The sequence below is a fragment of the Rhinolophus sinicus genome, chromosome 1 (genome assembly GCF_057876585.1).
Source record: "Rhinolophus sinicus isolate RSI-liver-muscle chromosome 1, RSI-T2T, whole genome shotgun sequence".
NCBI lineage: Eukaryota > Metazoa > Chordata > Mammalia > Chiroptera > Rhinolophidae > Rhinolophus > Rhinolophus sinicus.
Genome location: NC_142501.1, coordinates 63,232,475 through 63,251,274, shown reverse-complemented (window position 1 = coordinate 63,251,274; position 18,800 = coordinate 63,232,475). Strand labels below are relative to the sequence as shown.

At 38.4% G+C, this 18,800-nt stretch overlaps 1 protein-coding gene across 2 annotated transcripts in view; it reads right to left on the bottom strand.

Annotated features, from left to right (window-relative positions):
* SRGAP1 (SLIT-ROBO Rho GTPase activating protein 1) overlaps positions 1–18,800 on the bottom strand; it is a 245,371-nt gene that overhangs the window by 99,753 nt on the left and 126,818 nt on the right. For both annotated transcript variants that reach the window (XM_019732456.3, XM_019732457.3), the window contains exon 4: positions 5,550–5,612. In XM_019732456.3, the coding sequence (XP_019588015.1) occupies positions 5,550–5,612 (63 nt within the window). The remainder of the gene's footprint in view (positions 1–5,549; positions 5,613–18,800) is intronic.

The window sequence follows — 18,800 nt, the reverse complement described above, 5'->3', positions numbered from 1 at the left end:
GCCTCGGCTGCTACGAGAAATGAATGGGGATAATGTGCTTGCCTTATGGGAAGGGCTGGATAAATCTTCATTTTCTCAGTTCTTGCCTCTTAATTTAATGGGACTTGAGGATGGATTACCTCTTGACTCTGGCTAGCCATGTGTGTTACTGATGTGTGATAATCAATTACACATAATTAGCAATAAATTGCATGTGGATTTATCATGACGTCTGTGTTAATCTCCATTAGAATTTGCTTACTGCGAATGGTAAGCTCCTTGTTTTTTTAAATGCAGAGTTTAATGCTGCAAAGCTTAGGCAAAGTAAAGAAATATTAATATAGGACAAATCATTGTTTTTCTACTAAAATCCACCATGACCTTTTGAGATTTTGGCATGAGCAAGGAGACTTAACACTTTACACCACTATTTTATGATGAGCCCTTTACCAGAATGATGAAGGCAAATTTTGTATTGAATGTTCCCTCTAATCTTTTGTGTCAACATTTTTCTGTTTTTGCGTTTTCACTTCCCCATTAACCCAATCACAGCCTTGTTTACATTTACTATTGATGTGGTTTTCTTAGGGGAAGTTACTTTCCTGTTTTCTTTTTGTAAAAGTCATATACCCATTATAAGGAAAAACCCTGTCTATGTAAAAACCATCTGTAATTACTCTTAATGCCATCCTGATCTCCACATGTGCTCTGAGAGGCAGACAAGGAGCTGTTTCCATCCCTTACTCCGCTGACGGCTGTGAGGACAATACTAACTACTAACATTTATTAAGCATTTACTATGTGCCAGGCACTGTTTGGCATGCTTTCTCTGTACTAACTCAGCTTTATTTTCCCTCTTAACACACTTGTCATACTATACATTTATTTGTTTACTGTCTGTTTCTCCTTACTAGAACATAATACCTCGAGAGGAAGAATATGGTCGGTTTTGATTCACAGCTATATCCCCAGTGCATCTAACAAGTGCCTGGCACAGTAGCAGACATTCAAACAATGTCTTTGTAACAATGTAGGTGGGCCTCATCCAATCCATCAAGGGCCGGAATAGAACAGAAGGGCTGAGTCAGAGAGAATTTGTTCTCTTCCTGATTGTGTTCGAGGTGAGACATGGTCTTCTCCTTTTGACGTGAACTTGGACTAGAACTTACACTATTGGCTCTCCTGGTTCTTAGGTCTTCAGACTAGAACTGGAACTACATCTCCAGCTTGTTGACCGCACATCTTGGGACTTTTCAGTCTCTACACCACGAGTCAATTCCTCATAGTAACTGTCTATCCATCCATCTATCCACCAGTCTGTCTGTCTGTCTGTCCATCCGTCCGTCAGTCTCTATACCGCATGAGTCAGTTCTTCATACTATCTATCCATCCATCTATCTATAGCTGTCTGTCCATCTGTCCACCTATCCATCTGTATCTCCCACTGGCTCTGTTCCCCTGGAGAACTCAGACTAATACAGATGCCCAGATTAGCTAAGTGAGCCCAGATTCAAACACAAGTTTGCTGACAGCTAGTCCAGTCATTTTTGTTTCTTATAGCACAGTACTTTCCTTGCTTTCTTAACCATACTTTCTCTTTCAAATGTTAAACTCAAAGGGAAGTTAATTAGTGGGTCAGACTCAGAAAGGGAGTCTGAGGATCTTGGTTACCCTCTTACTTTTTATTTTTAGACGAATGAGTTCCATCTGTTAGGTCATTTAAATGAACATTTCTCAGACATGCAGGTTGCCATTGAGGCATGTGTTCAGTTTTTCACCTATGTTTCTGTTGAAGCAACATTAATGCCGTTGACTCTAAGAAGTACAAGTGAGCAGCTGATAAACTGCTTAAGTGCTTTGTGTTGTTAGGGTATATTAACATTTAGAGACCTTTGTTAGAAAATGGTTTCCCAAAACTAGAGATAAAATGACAGTAAAGGGCACGTGCTCTGATGTGGACCTGAGATCCCACTCTACTACTCACCGTGCAACCTGGGGCAAGCCTCTCTGAGCCTTAGTTTCCTTATCTGTAAAATGGGGATAATGACAGTAACTACCTCACAGAGATGCGTGAGGAATATATGAGATAATGCAAGTAATGAGCTTAGCATAATAACTAGCACATACGTAATAAGCATGCAATAAATGCTAGCTTCTCTGACAGGTATGGCTAGAGACCTACAAATACCACCCCTTCTCTCTCAAATTAACAGAACCCCCAATTTGGAACTGGTTAGCAATGAACTGGCCAGCTGAAAGACTGTAATTCCCAGGCTTCCTTGCAGCATGGTGGAACCACATTCTGAGTTCTGGCCAATAAGATGCAGGTGAAAATGTAACATGAGACTTTTCATTAAGTCTTCTTTTCTTCTCCAGTCTCCATTTCAGGAATGCAGGTGTAATGGCTGGAGCTCTAGGAACTATACTGAATTCTAAGGACAAACGTTACAATTAGGTTTCTCTAGCAGTGGATCAGGAGGAAACCAATCCTGGATGATTTTGTGTAACCTCCACACCAACCCTGGGCTGCCAACCTCTGAACTTCTTTTATGTGAGAGACATTATAAACCTCTACTTTGTTTATGCCTTTATCTTGACTTCCTGTTACTCAAAGCCAAGCTAACCCCAACTAGTTTGGCTGGCCCTTGTTGTGGTCTAAGAATCCAAATGGAGTCTCAAAACCGTTTGGAGGCCCTGTTTCTGCAAAAAGGCAAGGTTGAGGCAAAAATATAGAAAAGGAGATGTATGTCTTCAAGCCCTTTCCTCTCCTTCCAAATGGCACTCTGATGCCACCATCCCTTCTCTCCTGCTCAGAAGTACAGGCCTTCGTGCCGGATGCATGCAATCTGTATTCAAAGCATCTGGTAAATATTGGTTCATTCTAAACTCTAACAATTATAAAGCATCTCTTTCCATTCTTCCTGGGCATTTGTATTTTATTTAAGATAAAGCTTTCTGATAGAACGTTTGGAATAATCAACAGGCCTGTGGGAGAAATACTTTTGGGTAAGGAAGTCCACACATCAGCTGCCACTCACCACTAAGGTTGGCTATAATTTAATATAAAGCACTCCACTGGTATAAGGAAGTTAATATACTTCTCAAAATGTTGACCTTCAACTCCCAAGGAGTATCAAGGGCTGAGAGAAAGGAAGGAGTGAATATCTGTCTGAATAGGCAATTAAATGGCATCCTCAATTTCCTGAGGCTACGCATTTTATACCTGTTATTTCAGCACTCATTACATCATTGTTGTACAAAATTGTATGCATGACGCAACTTAGGTTATCTATTCACAACCAGTCAAAGGTTGAAGAAGGAACTCAGCTACATTCACCCAACTCCTGGTCCACTGTTCAAATACTCCTCATCTTTCTTACTTTCTGAATGCAAACTGAATATGTACAATGGAGAGATTTCATGTTAAACAAGACAAAATTTGTATATCTGAATTTAAAGTGCAAGAGAAACCAAATATCATCTTCTTTTAGGATAAAAAAGTGTGTGTGTGTGTGTGTGTGTGTGTGTGTGTGTAATATGAAGGTGTGTGTAATATGAAGGTCCTTCCCTACGGAACATGACCTCTGACCTTGGCTGAGCATGCTCTCTCAATGAAGTAAAAATTTTTCCCAAGAGCTCAAAGTGATCTATAGACTACCTAATTAAAAACTCATTGCTTGTCTCCTCTATCTCTTAATTCTTCAACTGATTTCGAGAGGTTAAATGACTCTGAAAGGGTCGTTCTAACTCCGGTGGCCTTTTCTACAACCTGGCTCCTTTAGGTTTTCAGACTAATACCGATGAGATTTTTGAGGCGATGTCAGCTTACTTAATTCAACTATAAAGAATCTGCTACATGTCTGAGTCCGCTTGATAGGATTAATCCAGGAAATATTTCACTTTATACATTCGTCATTGAGGTAAAAATTTCATGACATTCTACTGACTTCTCATATTCAACGATCAAAGACACCTTTGCCACTCCTACTTTGAGTAGTACTACTAGTTACAGGCCATAATCAACAGGCTCTTATCTCTGATGTCATGACAACCATCGGATTTATTTTTTAAAAACAATGCCCAAGCCAAGGGAACCACAAGGACAGTGCTATGAAGTCCTCATCTTAAAATAGTTCAATGGGAAATGACATAGAATTTCTTCTATGGACGTCTCAGAGGCACAATGCTTGTTTCACTTTTAAATTCTAAATCCAGGATTTCTATAAGCATAATGCATGTTGCACAGTATGTCCTCCATTAATGAAGACTAAGTGAATTAAAAGAAAAAAACAACCCTAGGATTTCTAGAAATGGTTGATACCTCAGGTTATCAGAGATTAACAAATCACACAAAGCACAGGCTAACAAATGGCCTTTATAATCAAAAACTCTACTTCATTAGGTATTTTAATACAGATATGACCTTGTAATGTAAAGTGAAAAGTTATTTCACTTTTAAAGTTTTTTCACATGTAAAGTGAAAAGCTTTTGCATGTAAAGTGAAAAGTTTCTGAAGGAGGACCTAACACATAAAAACTGTCAATTCATAAGTACAGGTATAGCAAACGTGATACACAAAAATACAAATTTATCACATATGTACAAAAATTTGAAAGTGAGTTTTATAAGAATATCACCCATTCTATAAAAGTTTAAAACTACAGTTTTTTTTAATTAGCAGGTATCAACAAAGCATTAAAAACAATTTAATTCACAAAACTGCACTTGATACACATGGCTTTTTAGGAACAAATGGAATTTGTAAATCAAGAAACATTTTAATAATAAGTTTCAGGTTTAATTTGCCTATAAAGAAAAATTCAAATAATCTTGTGCAATGAAAATGCAAATAAATACCTACAGTTAGAACAAATTAATTGTTATTCTCTCTTATAAAATAAAAACTCATCAAATTCCTCCAAAAGGTATTTAATAATATGATCATTAACTGTAAAAAAAATTTACATAGGCATATGACTATTCTAATTTGCAACCTATTGGTTTTGGTTTTTAATACAATAGTTTTAAATTATTTAATTTCTTATGATTCTATGCAGTAACCTGAAATAAAATTTAAATTCAGAGAAGCAAATTACTGCCAAAAAAAGATACCCCCAAAAAGTAATTTTAATATATTAAGTCATTAACCAAACAATGTAACTCAAATGGGAAAAAAATAGAAATTAAAGTACCAGAATTAAGCAACTCTACATTGCTCAAATCCCAGAATGGCAATTTAAGAATGATAAGAATATAAAACAAAGTATCTGGAACTGAATCTATATACAGTTCATATATAATCCAACCAATTAAAAACTGGTCTTAACAGAACACCCATAATCTAGTTTCTTAAAGTGTGCTAACTGCATATATGTCTTTACTGAATACAAATTCGGGGGGGAGTAGCAAAAAATATAGTAGTGTGCATCTATCCACTTGGGTCCACATTTCAGCTGGACAAGCATCCGTCAACACCCTAGCCTGGAATGAGCTCTAATAAAAGCGGTGTTTCTGCAAACCAGAATTCCAAACCAAAGATTCTTACAAAAGAAGAAAGAACATGTGCTTACCGTGTATAGCTCGTTAAGAACCTTCATTAAATCCTCATGAAGTTGGAATGCAATCTCTTTGCTCTGTAATTAAGAAGAAATTAAGAATATTTAAAAATGCAATGGAAACTTGTTTCTAAATAATTTACATCTTCACAAGTCCACTGACTAAAAACAGAAGAATGTATATAACACAATGGGAGGCCAGCATGCCCTGATAAAATAAACATCTTTGACCAAATGGCTCTCTCTCTCTCTCTCTCTCTCTCTCTCTCTCTCTCTCTCTCTTTTTTTTAAGGAGGGTGCAGCTCACAGTGGCCCACCTGGGGATCGAACAGGCAACCTCGGTGTTATTAGCACCACACTCCAACCAACTGAGCTAACTGGCCACCCCCCAAATGGCCCTTTCTAAATACTGGATATATGCACCAGTGCTCACCAGAGGCTGGACAAAGGCAAACATGGTACTGAACAGTCTCAGTGGCTCTCCCACCACCCAAATCAGACTTTATCAAGAAGACAGAGAAAAGGTAAGGAGGGTGAGTTGCAGAATGAACGTCATTAAAAGATGAATTCCTGCGTCCTAGCTCCCATCTTGGTATGGTCACAAAGAAATTTTGCAGTGCAATTTCCAAAAATCCAAGTTAGAAACCAAAAGGGAAATTAATTCTTCCTTTCAAAATAACTACTTGACTACAATTTGAATTTTAAGAAAGCACTTCCAAACCAATCAGATGGTAAGGCCTCTTACGGTGGTCCACATACATTTGCCTCTGCATTCATTATTATTTTAAGACAAAAATAGAGAGTTTTACTCTTCCACTCAGTTGGTAAATAACAGCATTTAAAATAGTCTTTCCTAAGCTAATTCTGAGAGTGTGACACAGTACTTGAGTACTTTTTTCAACCAAATCTGTAAGCTACTTTAAAGGAAATCATATATCCAAAATACTTTCTTTTTTCGTTTGGGGTTTATTTTGTAAGCCAGCTACAGGGAATGGGAAAAATGTATAGCATGACTTCATCTACAGTTTGAGATAATAATAAGGATATCCACTGGTTCATTTCTGTGTCTCCCGCTGGACTGCCAGTGTTAAGGGTAAGGGCCATACCTTTGTCAGCTCTGTGACCCCGGTGTCCCGCACAGTACTTGGGCACAAGGACAGGACTAGGATGAGGCAAGTGAGACCCCGAGGGTATGGAATTTAAAGAGCCACTCACTGTCACTCTAGTACACGTCCGGCTGGGGCACATGGGAAGCTTCCAATAAACACTCGCTAAGTGAATCTGTAAACAAGCTGAAATGCTGTGTTTGTGTAATAGCTGAAGTAGTGACTATATTTGCTGAAAGCTGGCCACCGGTGAGAGGGCAGAAAGGAAAGGCCCACAGACCACTCTTAAGAAAATATTGGGACCGCAATGAAACACAGTCCGGCTGTAAACACAGCATCATTGAGTCAGGCCTCCTCCAAAAAGGTCAAATGTGATGATGTGAAAATTCGTGGAAGAGAAAATAGGGAAGGTGACATCAGAGCAGTACCTGAACTCTTTCTCAAATTTGAGAAATTCAAATTTGTTAGTGATTAAAGAGTGCTGCTGTTTTATCAAGCTCCTATGGCTTCTAAGATCTCTATATTGGAATTAGAGATTTTATGTGAGCTGTGTCCCTGACATGTGAAGAGGTGGGTTAAAAATCACTCAAGAGTGAAAGGCAAGTCAAAAGTAAGCCAATGAAGCCAACTGAAACTCATTTTATTTTCCCTAAATCTTGGTTATTCTGACTGTATATGTAACACTACAATCTCCTATGACTTCAGCTTGGTGTTATTTTAATATCAGATTTCATTCAAGGATCCGGGCCACCAATTCAGAACTCTCTAATGGGATCAAAGGCCAGTAAGTAACTCTGCTCAGCTGCCCACATTTCAGGTAGCAAGTCCAAAAAGAAAATATTTCTTGGCTAAGACTTTAGAACAAAAACAAAACAAAACAAAATCCCATGGGTCCAATTAGCCCCAAGCCAAGAATATTTAGGATCAGATTAAAGACGTAGGTTTGGAAGATAAGGGCTCTCTCAGCTATCCTGGGTCAAATACCTCAGAACAAAAAAGAAGATTCTTTGTATAGTTCACATTTTACGAGAGTTCAGGTAATGAGGTAAAAGAAATCTGGTATTACACACAAACTGTACTCTGCCAAGCATACTCTAACATTTTTCTTTCGCCTTTTCCCCAGAGGTCCTTAAAAAAAAAAAATTGTCTGGGAGGGCAATATGGCAAAAGGCTTAAAGGAAGGGCTGCCAAGTCAGAATGCCTGGGTCTGAAGTCTCCAAGAGTTTGGATTCTCTTGTGCCGCAGTTTCCAGATGTATAAAATGAACAGTCATTGTACCTATCGCATAGGGTTGATGAGAGCATTAATCAGAGCATTAATCAGATGACACATACATACCCTGTTTCCCCGAAAATAAGACCTAGCCAGACTACCAGCTCTAACGCTTCTTTTGGAGCAAAAATAATATAAGACCCGGTATTATATTATATTAATTATATTATATTATAAGATCCGGTCTTATAGTAAAATAAGACCGGGTCTTGTATTAATTTTTGTTCCAATAGACGCATTAGAGCTGATTGTCCAGCTAGGTCTTATTTTCGGGGAAACACGGTAGCACTCAGAATGGTACCTAACACACAGGAAACATCCCATCAATGTTAAAATTATTTTTCCCCAGATACTGTTTGTAATGGTAACTCCCCTGAGTGAAAAGGCCACGCTGCATTTTTCTTTCTTTTGGTCACTATGGACACTTATTCCTTTGACTTCCACATAGGAATTAAGTCCTTGGCAGATACTCACTGATTTGATTTACTGTCCTCTCTATTTTCCTGGGCTTGAGATCCCCCATCAAGTGACCACTGATTTGGAAGGACCCCAAGTTCTGTGCTCCAGCCCTGGGGCATTTCTTACATCCCTACTCCCTTGTTGTATTAGACACTAAACTTACCTTTCCATGTTCATTTTCATGTGGATTCCACTACTTGTGGTACCGGATGAATTAATCAAACCTCCACTAATGAATGGATAAATCCAGAGTTGACTACCAAATGTATCTATAATTGTTTACTATTTATTGTCACTTTGATGTTTCAGATTCCTCAATGATAAAATGTACACAACTCAAGAAAGGAGCCAGGCTCTCGTGAGAATGTTTGATCCTATGAACAGTTCGTGAGGAGTTCCTTTCAGGGAGGTCCCTCCGCTATCCTCATGACACATCACCTAAGTTTCTGACTATTTTTTCGCTTTGAATCACCGTCCAAACCCTAGTAAAAAACTTGGACATTAATCTTTTGCTTCCCACCACCAGTCCTTTGTCTGCAAATGTAGTTAAAGAATGGGGCTGTGCTCTGAAGCACTAGTTCATGTGACTAAAGTGTCAACTGTGAGTTCACACACCCTCGTACTCACACCTGCGTGGGCTGGACAAACACAGTCCCGGTCTGAGTGCTGGGGGCCTGGTCCCTGTCCTCATGGCATAGAAACAATGACACGATCACTTCATCTTATCCCCTCCCCAACTTCAACCATATCTCCAGTTGATTACAGTAACAGTGAAACACAATCCTTTTTTCTAAATACTACTCTGCACCCCAAAATAAGCAATCTTATCCCAAAACACACCTGCGGAGGCACAGAGAATGATGGCATACTAGACTAAAGAGCTGAAATCCTCTCACTAGAAAATATCTGGATTATCAAAAGTCCATCAAAATTCAATAGGTTAAATATGCCCTGGATTCTATTTCATTAAAATTGGAAAACCGTGAGAGAGCAGACCCTTGACCCTTTAAACACGAACTACTAAGTAAGAAAAATGATACTGGCTGGCATTAAGGAAAGCAATCAATGTTCCCTTTGTATAAGAGAAAAAAATAACTATGAAATGATACACGTTTGAAATAAAGTATTTTCTATGTTACTTGAGATTGGCTGATTAAATTTACTTTTGCACAGAAAAGAAGAGTCCCCTCAACTGCTTCAGCGATAGAAAAGGGAAGGATTTGTTTGTTTTTGTTTTTTTTGTTTTTATATTAATACAAGCCTGTAAGTTCAGATGATGGTAAAACTTCTAATGCGTTGCAATAGGATTCTAGGATTTTGACCCAAAAGGAAGAAAAATGATTAGAACGTCCATTCAGTTGACACTTATTGAATGTCTCCAATGTAAACCCAGAGTTGAATACCATGCCTATTTCTAACTATTTACTATTTATTGTCACTTTGATGTTTCAGATACCTCAAACCAAAGTGCAAAATTAATAGTCCCAAAGTTTTCACCTTTTTCCATTATAAAAACAAATTAAGTATTTGGAGAATATTGGAAAAACAGAGAGCAGAAAAACAAAACCACCACCAGTATGATTTGCTGTATTTCCTTCAAGTTTGTTCACCTAAATATAGGTCTGAGTTGTAATCATTCTATAATAATAAAGTACCTTATTCTGCTCTTTTTCTCAGTTACCATAAACATTTCCATGTATTTCTATAATTTTCAGAACCATCATTATAATTGTATTCAGAACTAGCCAGTAAATGTATATTAACCATTCTTCTATTATGGTTTCCAATGTTCCCACTATTTTCCACCACTCATTCAATTACTTATTCATTCAACTTCACCAATACGTTTTAAGCACTATGAACTACTGTCATGAATGCAGGTGTAAAGGCTATTTTGCATTTTGTGTTGTTTCCTTAATATAAATTCCCAAACATGAAATTACTAGAAGTAGTGAGACTTTTAAGACCCTTGGTACATATTGCAAGATTATTTTCTAAAAAGGTTATAAATGAATTTATATTGTTTCCAGGACAACACTGTCACTCAAGTCAGAATCTGGGGCTCATCCAAGGCTGGCTTCTTCTCCTTGAAGGAGAAGTCACCAATCCTATCTATTCTGGCTGATCCATTTTTCTGTATGTCATTAAAATTAAAAATAAATAAATAAATATCTAATTATGTCCTTCCTCTGGTTAAAATCCATCAAATACTTGGTATATTTTTTTCAGAATAGAGTTCAAATTTCTTAAATCACCCTAACTACTCTGCTTTCCCTTCCACAAATCTTAACCCCTCTCCTTCAGCCTCACCATAACCTGCTAATTTGCAGGTCCTGCTTTCACATCTCTGCTTTTCCCAAGCTGTTTCATCTGCCTGGGCTCTCCTCCTTCCTCTCGCCCAGTATAATCCTACATGCTACTGTGAAAACTTTCTTGTAACTTCACCTTGAGTCCAAAATTGAAAAATAATTAGACCATCCGTTCTCCGTGATTTTATAACACATTCATTTATCACCACTCCTAAGCTGTATAATTTAGTGGTTAAGAGTTCCAACTCTAAAAATCGAACTGTCTGTTTTCAAACTATCTTGCTACAGTCTGTGCATAAGTTAAACAATTTTGTAAGACCGAAGTTATTTCAATGGCAAAATGGAGATGCCAACAGTCTCCATGTCAGTTTTACTGAGATGGTCCTTACTAAACACTTAACACAAAACCTGGCACCCAGTGAGCGTTAAAACTGGTGCTACCCCTTATTATTATGCTCATCACATTTGCTTCTTCATAAATAGAGTTTCTTTGAGAGCAGGGACTACATCCTAATCATCTCTGTTTTCCCAGGGCCTGCTTTGGTGCCTGGCACACTGGGAACTCCATGCACGTCTGTTGAATGAATGGGATCCAGAGCTTCCGCCCTTCAGAGTTCACCGTCTCACGGATGAGCCAGACTTGCCCAAACAGCTTTCTCTGCAGAGCACTGTAATAAGCGCTACCCTGGGTGGGGCATGGCCAGGATTTCTTCTCCTGGAGGCCTACAGGCTTGTTCCCTGGAACCTCCCAGAGAGGAGAGAAAGAAAGGCAGAACACAGAATATCATTAGGCAGAACCACAGGTGAGCACACTGAGTAAATCAATCAAGTGATCTATGTGGTTGGATTAAATGATAAATTCAGAGGGCGTCTGGCCTTCCACAGTGGTTTTTTTCAAAGTAAATCTGTTGTGATGACCAGTCAAGGAATCCTGACCTTATGCTGAGTCAGAGTGGGAGTAAGAGAGAGAGAGGAAAACCAGATTAAATATTTAATGAGAGGATTTGAAATGATGTTAGTGTCTCCCACATGGTGAGTTCTGGATGTAAATTCCGGTTAAAGGGGTCAGGCCACACTGCCACAGTGTGTGTGCTTTTACGTCCAAAGCTCATGTTCATGCGTCTGTATAACAACAGATTCCCTCGATTCACATAAACTCTGAAGAGTCACCTCATCCTCCAAAATGTCTAATGGAGAAAGCTGGGTTGGGCCTAATGGCCTGAACCAAGCGTCGGGCTCAGACTTACAGAGCTTCTGCACACTTCTCTTCTGTCTGTCAAGGGACAGGCATAGTTTTGTACTTAGTAAAATGCACAACTAAGTATCAGCGCATGGAATTAGTGTCATGATCTACTTCATTCCTGAGAAGAAAAGCAATCCCTATGCCTTTAGACAAAACCCCAAGCCACTAGAAAACGTGGGAAAATGAGGAAGAACCATAGACGTAGGAGAACCAGAACTTCGTTACTGAAACAAGACAAAACTTAAGGAACTGTCTGGGGCATCGCCTGGAATATTTACTACTAAAGTAACCACTAGGTAAGTGTGGCAGTCAGCATCCAGGTGACAAAGGCCTGCTGTCCCAGCATGCAGCCTGTGAGCAGACCATCTGAAAGGTGCAAAGTCACTCATAAGCTCCCAGTGATAAACAGCATTTGGACAGACAGATTAAGTAACCCAAGATCGAAATTTAAAATCCTACAGGGAATACAGCAGATGAAACAACTATTTTCAACTTGCATTTCCTTAACTCTTTAAGGAGCAATTTTTCATGCTAGGGTTATTTCTCTACTCAAAATGGTGATCACTTGGAAAGTCTGATTTATGCTTTTTCAATTTAAATCAAGTAAAATCTCTCTATGTAACTCGTGAATCAAATCCAAAATTTAATAAACTAATCAATCTTCAAGAATTGAACCTAAACCTAAACTTGGAAATACCTAAAATTGGAAATACCTTCTCAGTGTCACCAAATGAATAGTCACTTAGGCATAAACTGATAGAACCAAACCCACCCAATTAAAATCAGAACGTGTTATGAAACTCTGGTTCAGACTGTAATATAATGAACTAAAAAATATCAGAAGTATATTTCCAGACCATTTTTCAAAATGGTGAACTTCACAAAAATTTAATAACTCAGTTTTATTGACAATTTCTTAATATTGCCATAATAAGTTTTCTTTAGTAGATGAACCTGAGTTTACTACTATTTCACTAAAGCCAACTGTCTTTCCCTCTTTTGTGACGGAGATACTAAGCTACAGTGCTTCCCGGTGTAACTAAAAGCTTACATCTATGGCACAGTTGGCTGGAGCTATAAGCGCGGTCTGTGGTGAAGCAAAGCAGACAACACTGTGTAGAAAACCCATCACCTTAGTGTTAATAGCACCGTGGTACGTACGAAAAATCCAGGGGCTATTTACAAAAACCAATCAATAAGTAGGAGATTTGTTCATTTGTAAGTCACCCATTGAAATAGTAAGCAAAAGGCAGAGATTCTTTGAGATACTCATAAGAGATACTCCAAAATTTAATAAACGAATCAGTCTTCAAGAATTTAACCTAAACTTAAACTTCCTTCAAAGATCTATACCTAGCCTACTACTAATAGCAGCACCTCAGAAGTGGTTCGTTGGTCTATAGAATTAACAATGGATTTAAGGAAAGGCAGCCTAAGGAAGAGAGATACAGAAAGAAATTCCCAGGTGATAAGTGTCCTTTTTTTCACCAAGAACTTGGTTCCTTGAATACAACCAGAGAAATTTAGAAAACACTTGTGTCTAGTGGGCAAATGCACACCGGATGATAGCCTACTTGAAAGAGGGAAACATAACCTTCAAGATGGGTCTAGGGTTAGACTATTTAAATACCTTTCACTTATCTGAGCTCTTCCCTCATTTGTAAAACGGAGAAGATTATAATATATACTCCCTAGGATTCCGATGAGCTAAGCACTCTGTATAAGTTGGTTCTAATTGTCATTATGATGCCATCATCAGCTCGGCGTCATATCCTTGTTTCATCGCATGAAGTCATTTTTCGTTTTCCTATTCTATTCGCATCAACTTTCAAATCAGTATGTCTCCGATGTCACTTCAACAAAATTCAAGACTTAATTTCTAGAATACTAAATTGTGTTTGAGGTACTATACCGAGGAGGATAAATAAAGTCCATTCCAGAGAACTCCACAAAGCTCCAATAAAGCAGAACTCTAATTCTTCAGACTGTAGCGACTGTCAGAAGGTCTGCCTTAGGATAAAGGGAAACTTGTCTCTACTGAAGTTCTACCAATTCATCTTAACTCCTATCGATTTACGGAGCTGGTTAATCTATGCCATTTTCTATATAACAGGTCTTCAAGTGTTAGAAAACAGCTACTGTGTAGGATCCTAGCGAAGGCTTACTTTCTCTGTCCGAAATATTCCCCATATCTTTAACGGTTCCATATATGACACTGTTTAAAGAAATGAGAGAGGATGCTCCTTGCCTCCCAGATCATTTGTTCCTTGTCTTGCAGCTAGTGGTATTAAAAGGGCACTTTCTTTGTACTTCAAGGGGAGGAGACTAAGATCTTGGGAGGCTCGGGAGGCAACACACCCCCACACACACTGACTAGCAGTCACTTGCCATTGCCCTGTTCTGGGGGAGGTGGTCCAAACCGACGTCTGTGTAGTTACTGTACACCGAGGAATCTTGGAATCATTGTTACATTATTCTTCTTTTACCAATAGGCTAAAGGAGTAGAAGCCTAAGAAAATCTGATTAGGATGGACTAAATAGTAAAGTTCTGGTTTTAAACTGCCAACAGGCCTTTTATAAAACGACATTTGATACATTCTTAATCTACATGGCTGAAAACTTTTTGAAGACAATTACCATTACAAGTATGGAACTGTTCTCTGGCCATAATTCACAACAAAGTAAAAATAACCACCTGGATCGCTAATACAACAGCTTCCTCATCAGGTTCCCCAAGGCCAGTGTCTTCCTGTTCCCATTTACTCTTCACAATACTTCGGAAAAACAAAGCTGATTATGCTACTGTGTTTCCCCGAAAATAAGACCCAGCCCACCATCAGCTCTAATGCGTCTTTTGGAGCAAAAATTAATATAAAACCCCGTCTTATATTAAAATAAGACCGGGTGTTATAATATAATATACCCGGTCTTATATAAGACCAGGTCTTATATTAATTTTTGCTCCAAAAGACACATTAGAGGTAATGGTCTGGCTAGGTCTTATTTTGGGGAAACACGCTATATCCCTGCTTAAAACTCTCTCCTGGTTTCCTTAGTTGCTTAGCTGATAAGATACCAACCCTCAAACTGAGAATCAAAATCCTGCACCACTTTCCCAAACCTGCCTTTCTGGATCTCAGATAGCTGTTATCCCACTATGCCTGCTTCATCATGCTACAGGCTCCAAGCCTACCTCAGCTGTGTAACTGAGAGCTTTTAGTCCAGGCAACAGAGGTGGCCTAATACACCTTTACAGCTCACCACTGTTAAGAGTTGAGTGGCTGGGACCACCAAGAACCCACCTGCCACCATCTTCTCAGAACCTGGAGCCCTTGTTCTTACCTGTTCTCTGTACAGCAGAATGCACTTCCCCTAAATCCTCTGCAAATCTCACCAAGTTTAAGACCTGGATCAAATGCTACTCTCTCTGGGAAGCCTTTCTCCATTTTCCTAGGTAGTAGACCTTAGTCCTCTGTGCTCTTGTGGTCTTACGTCCTATCTCTCTCTGTAAGAGCAATTACCAATTTATAATGTAATTTTTATTGTTTCTACATTTCTTTTAATCACTTACTTGATTATAAGCTCCTCTGGGGTCCCAATTGAGGATCTCTGTCTTACTTTTGTGACTTTAGCACCCACTATTGTACACAATGATAATAAATAATGGTTTGTTGAATTAAATAGAACGTTTACTCTGTTTTGGAAAAGAAAACTGAGCAAAATAAGATTCAGGAAAATAATAAAAAGGGAAGGAAAAGATGTTACAGTGGATTTGTCATGACTGATCAGTAGAATTATAAGACTTTGCCAAGTCATAAAAGGTAATGGAGACCCTCAGAATCTCCATTTATAGAGCTAAAGAGATGAAATTTTTATGGGCAATATTTACTCAAGCAACTGCATTAGCCAATTATAATTCTGTTCACTTGAAACTGTCAAATTTTAAAAGTAAAACCAGTGCATTTCTTTATTTATTATCAATTACTGAACATTACTGTTTTTTCTCAATCTAAATACTTCATATATCCAGGGTCCAATTTTTTTATTTTTATATGTTTCTATGTTAATCTGACAAAGTATTTTGTTGGTAAAATGTCTGTTTCTATTTAACAGCTTATCTATAATGAGAAAATATTTTTTTCTTTGAGATTTAAAAGATACTGAAATCGGGCCGGCCCGGTGGCTCAGGTGGTTGGAGCTCTGTGCTCCTAACTCCGAAGGCTGCTGGTTCGATTCCCACATGGGCCAGTGGGCTCTCAACCACAAGGTTGCCGGTTCAACTCCTGGAGTCCCGCAAGGGATGGTGGGCTCCGCCCCCTGCAACTAAGATTGAACATGGCACCTTGAGCTGAGCTGCCGCTGAGCTCCCAGATGGCTCAGTTGGTTGGAGCATGTCCTCTCAACCACAAAGTTACCGGTTCAACACCTGCAAGGGATGGTGGGCTGTGCCCCCTGCAACTAGCAATGGCAACTGGACCTGGAGCTTAGTTGTTGTCCCACAACTAAGACTGAAAGGACAGCAACTTGAAGCTGAACAGCACCCTCCACAACTAAGATTGAAAGGACAACAACTTGACTTGGAAAAAAGTCCTGGAGTACACACTGTTCCCCGATAAAGTCCTGTTCCCCTTCCCCAATAAAATCTTAAAATAAAAAACGATACTGAAAATCTCATAGCCATATTCAGTATCTGTTTACAACTGCCTATTTTTGGGTTGCTATAATTCATGGTACCACAAGTGTGCCCTAATTTAAATATTAACTATATGTGCAGTATCACCCACTATAGCATTTATTGCAGCTGCTGAAAATCTTGTAGCATCCTACCATGTGAAATTAAACAAAGTCTTCAACTGTAAGAAATCTTGGATAGCAACACGAATACCAGTCTCAGGTTGCTTTAGACTTTGTTGATCTCAACTGCTGACACCTCGACATATAGTAGGAATGTTCTCTCCTCACCAGTTCTTTCCTTAAAGCTACAATTTTCTTCTTGGATGAGGAGAATGGGTGTCTATAGCTCTTCAAAAATGAACTTCATTAAGTGCTGATCTTTTATGAATAACTCAACCTAAATAAACCTGGCACTGAATGTTTTACTCCTCTTTATGGGAGGTGAGGAACTGGGTGCCTTTTGACCCACTCCAAGTTTGTTATTTTACTTTAGAGTTGTAAACCATGTGATTGAAAAACAAACCAAACTGGAATATTTCTTTTTTAAAAAAAAATGTTTGAGAGAATGGAGGACTCAATTTGAATTGATGATTTTCCACTAGGGCTAATTTCCCCTGCAGGGGACATTTGGCAATAGCTAAAGACATTTTTGATTGTCACAATTGGCACGGTGCTACTGGCATTTAATGTGTATAGAAATCCAGCCCCCAATTGTTTTCCCGTAAGTAATGTATCATTTTTCCTCTGGCTGCTTTCAATATTTTTTTTTCTTTGTCTTTAGTATTGAGTGTGATTATAATGTGTCTGGGTATGGACTTCTTTGGATTCATCCAGTTTGGGTTTTGCTGAGCTTCCTGAATGTGCAGGTTTATCTCATTTGCCAAATTTGGGTAGTTTTCTTGCAATTATTTTTTTCTGCACACTCTTTCTCTTGTCCCTCTCCTTCAGGGACTCTGCTGACACAAATGTCAGACCTTCTGACATTGTTCCAAATGTCCCTGATGCACTATTTTTTTTCAATCTTTTTTCCTCTGTGTTGTTCAGATTGATAATTTCTATTAATCTACCTTCATTAAAAGGGGAGGGAACGGAGGTGGGGGTATAGACTGTCACTCACTGTGAGGAATGAGCAAAGAAGTAATGGGATCTGCTTGGAGTTAAAAGGATTACCCCAGTTTTTCCATTTACATATTTGATTAGTCACTTCAAAGGCAACTTGGGAGATAAGGCAGTTGGAGCCCATGTGCAAGCTGCCATCTTGCTCAGAAGTTCCCTAATTTCATGTTTTATTCATTTTAATCATTCTAATACTGTATATTCAAAGCACAGTTTTCAACTGTACTTGGAGAATAGGCTAATTATCCCTTAATAAACAGCACTGGGAGCTGAATTAGTTAATGGATATAGTTTCCCCACTTCTTTATAGTAAACACTGACTGGTGTACTCTGGGCCAAGTTTCTTTAAGTTTTTAGTTTACAATAAATAATTGTTTCCTTGTCTCTTATACAATATGTTCATTGCAGAAAAACTCAGAAATTACAGATAAGTAACCAGAAGAAAATTAGAGTAACTAAGAGAGACCCACTTAAAATAGTTTTGGTCCATGTACTTCCAGATTTTTTTTTTTACCAAAAATAAGTTCCAAGTATGCTTTTTGACGACTGTGCGCAATGTAATTATGGGTTTAACTACTAACATGAGTGTCGGTACTACCACATCATGCTGTATGACAAAATGTCCAACTTACCTGACATCAGCTTTCTAAAAATTGTATCACTTTCCAAGGCAACAAACATACTGTTTCCCTGAAAATAAGACCTAACCAGAAAATAAGCCCTAGTGTGATTTTTCAGGATGACACCCCCTGAACATAAGCCCTAATGTGTCTTTTGGAGCAAAACTTAATATAAGACCTGACCTTGTTTTTGGGGAAACACGGTATATTACCTGCTTAATGTCCTCTTTAAAAGTCTTTAATAAAGCTGTGAACTATTAGAGAATTCTCTTATTTAGTAACTCACCTGCTAAATTTACAGCCAGGTTAATCATACATGTCCTGTTGTCACTAAGTAATAAAGGCAACAATGCAAATGCAAGAATAGCTTAATAAATAACTATTTATTAAGCACTTACTATGTGTCAGCCCTCCTGGTAAGCAACTTATAAATACAAATTAAAACCATTTCCTAAAATAATTCAGAA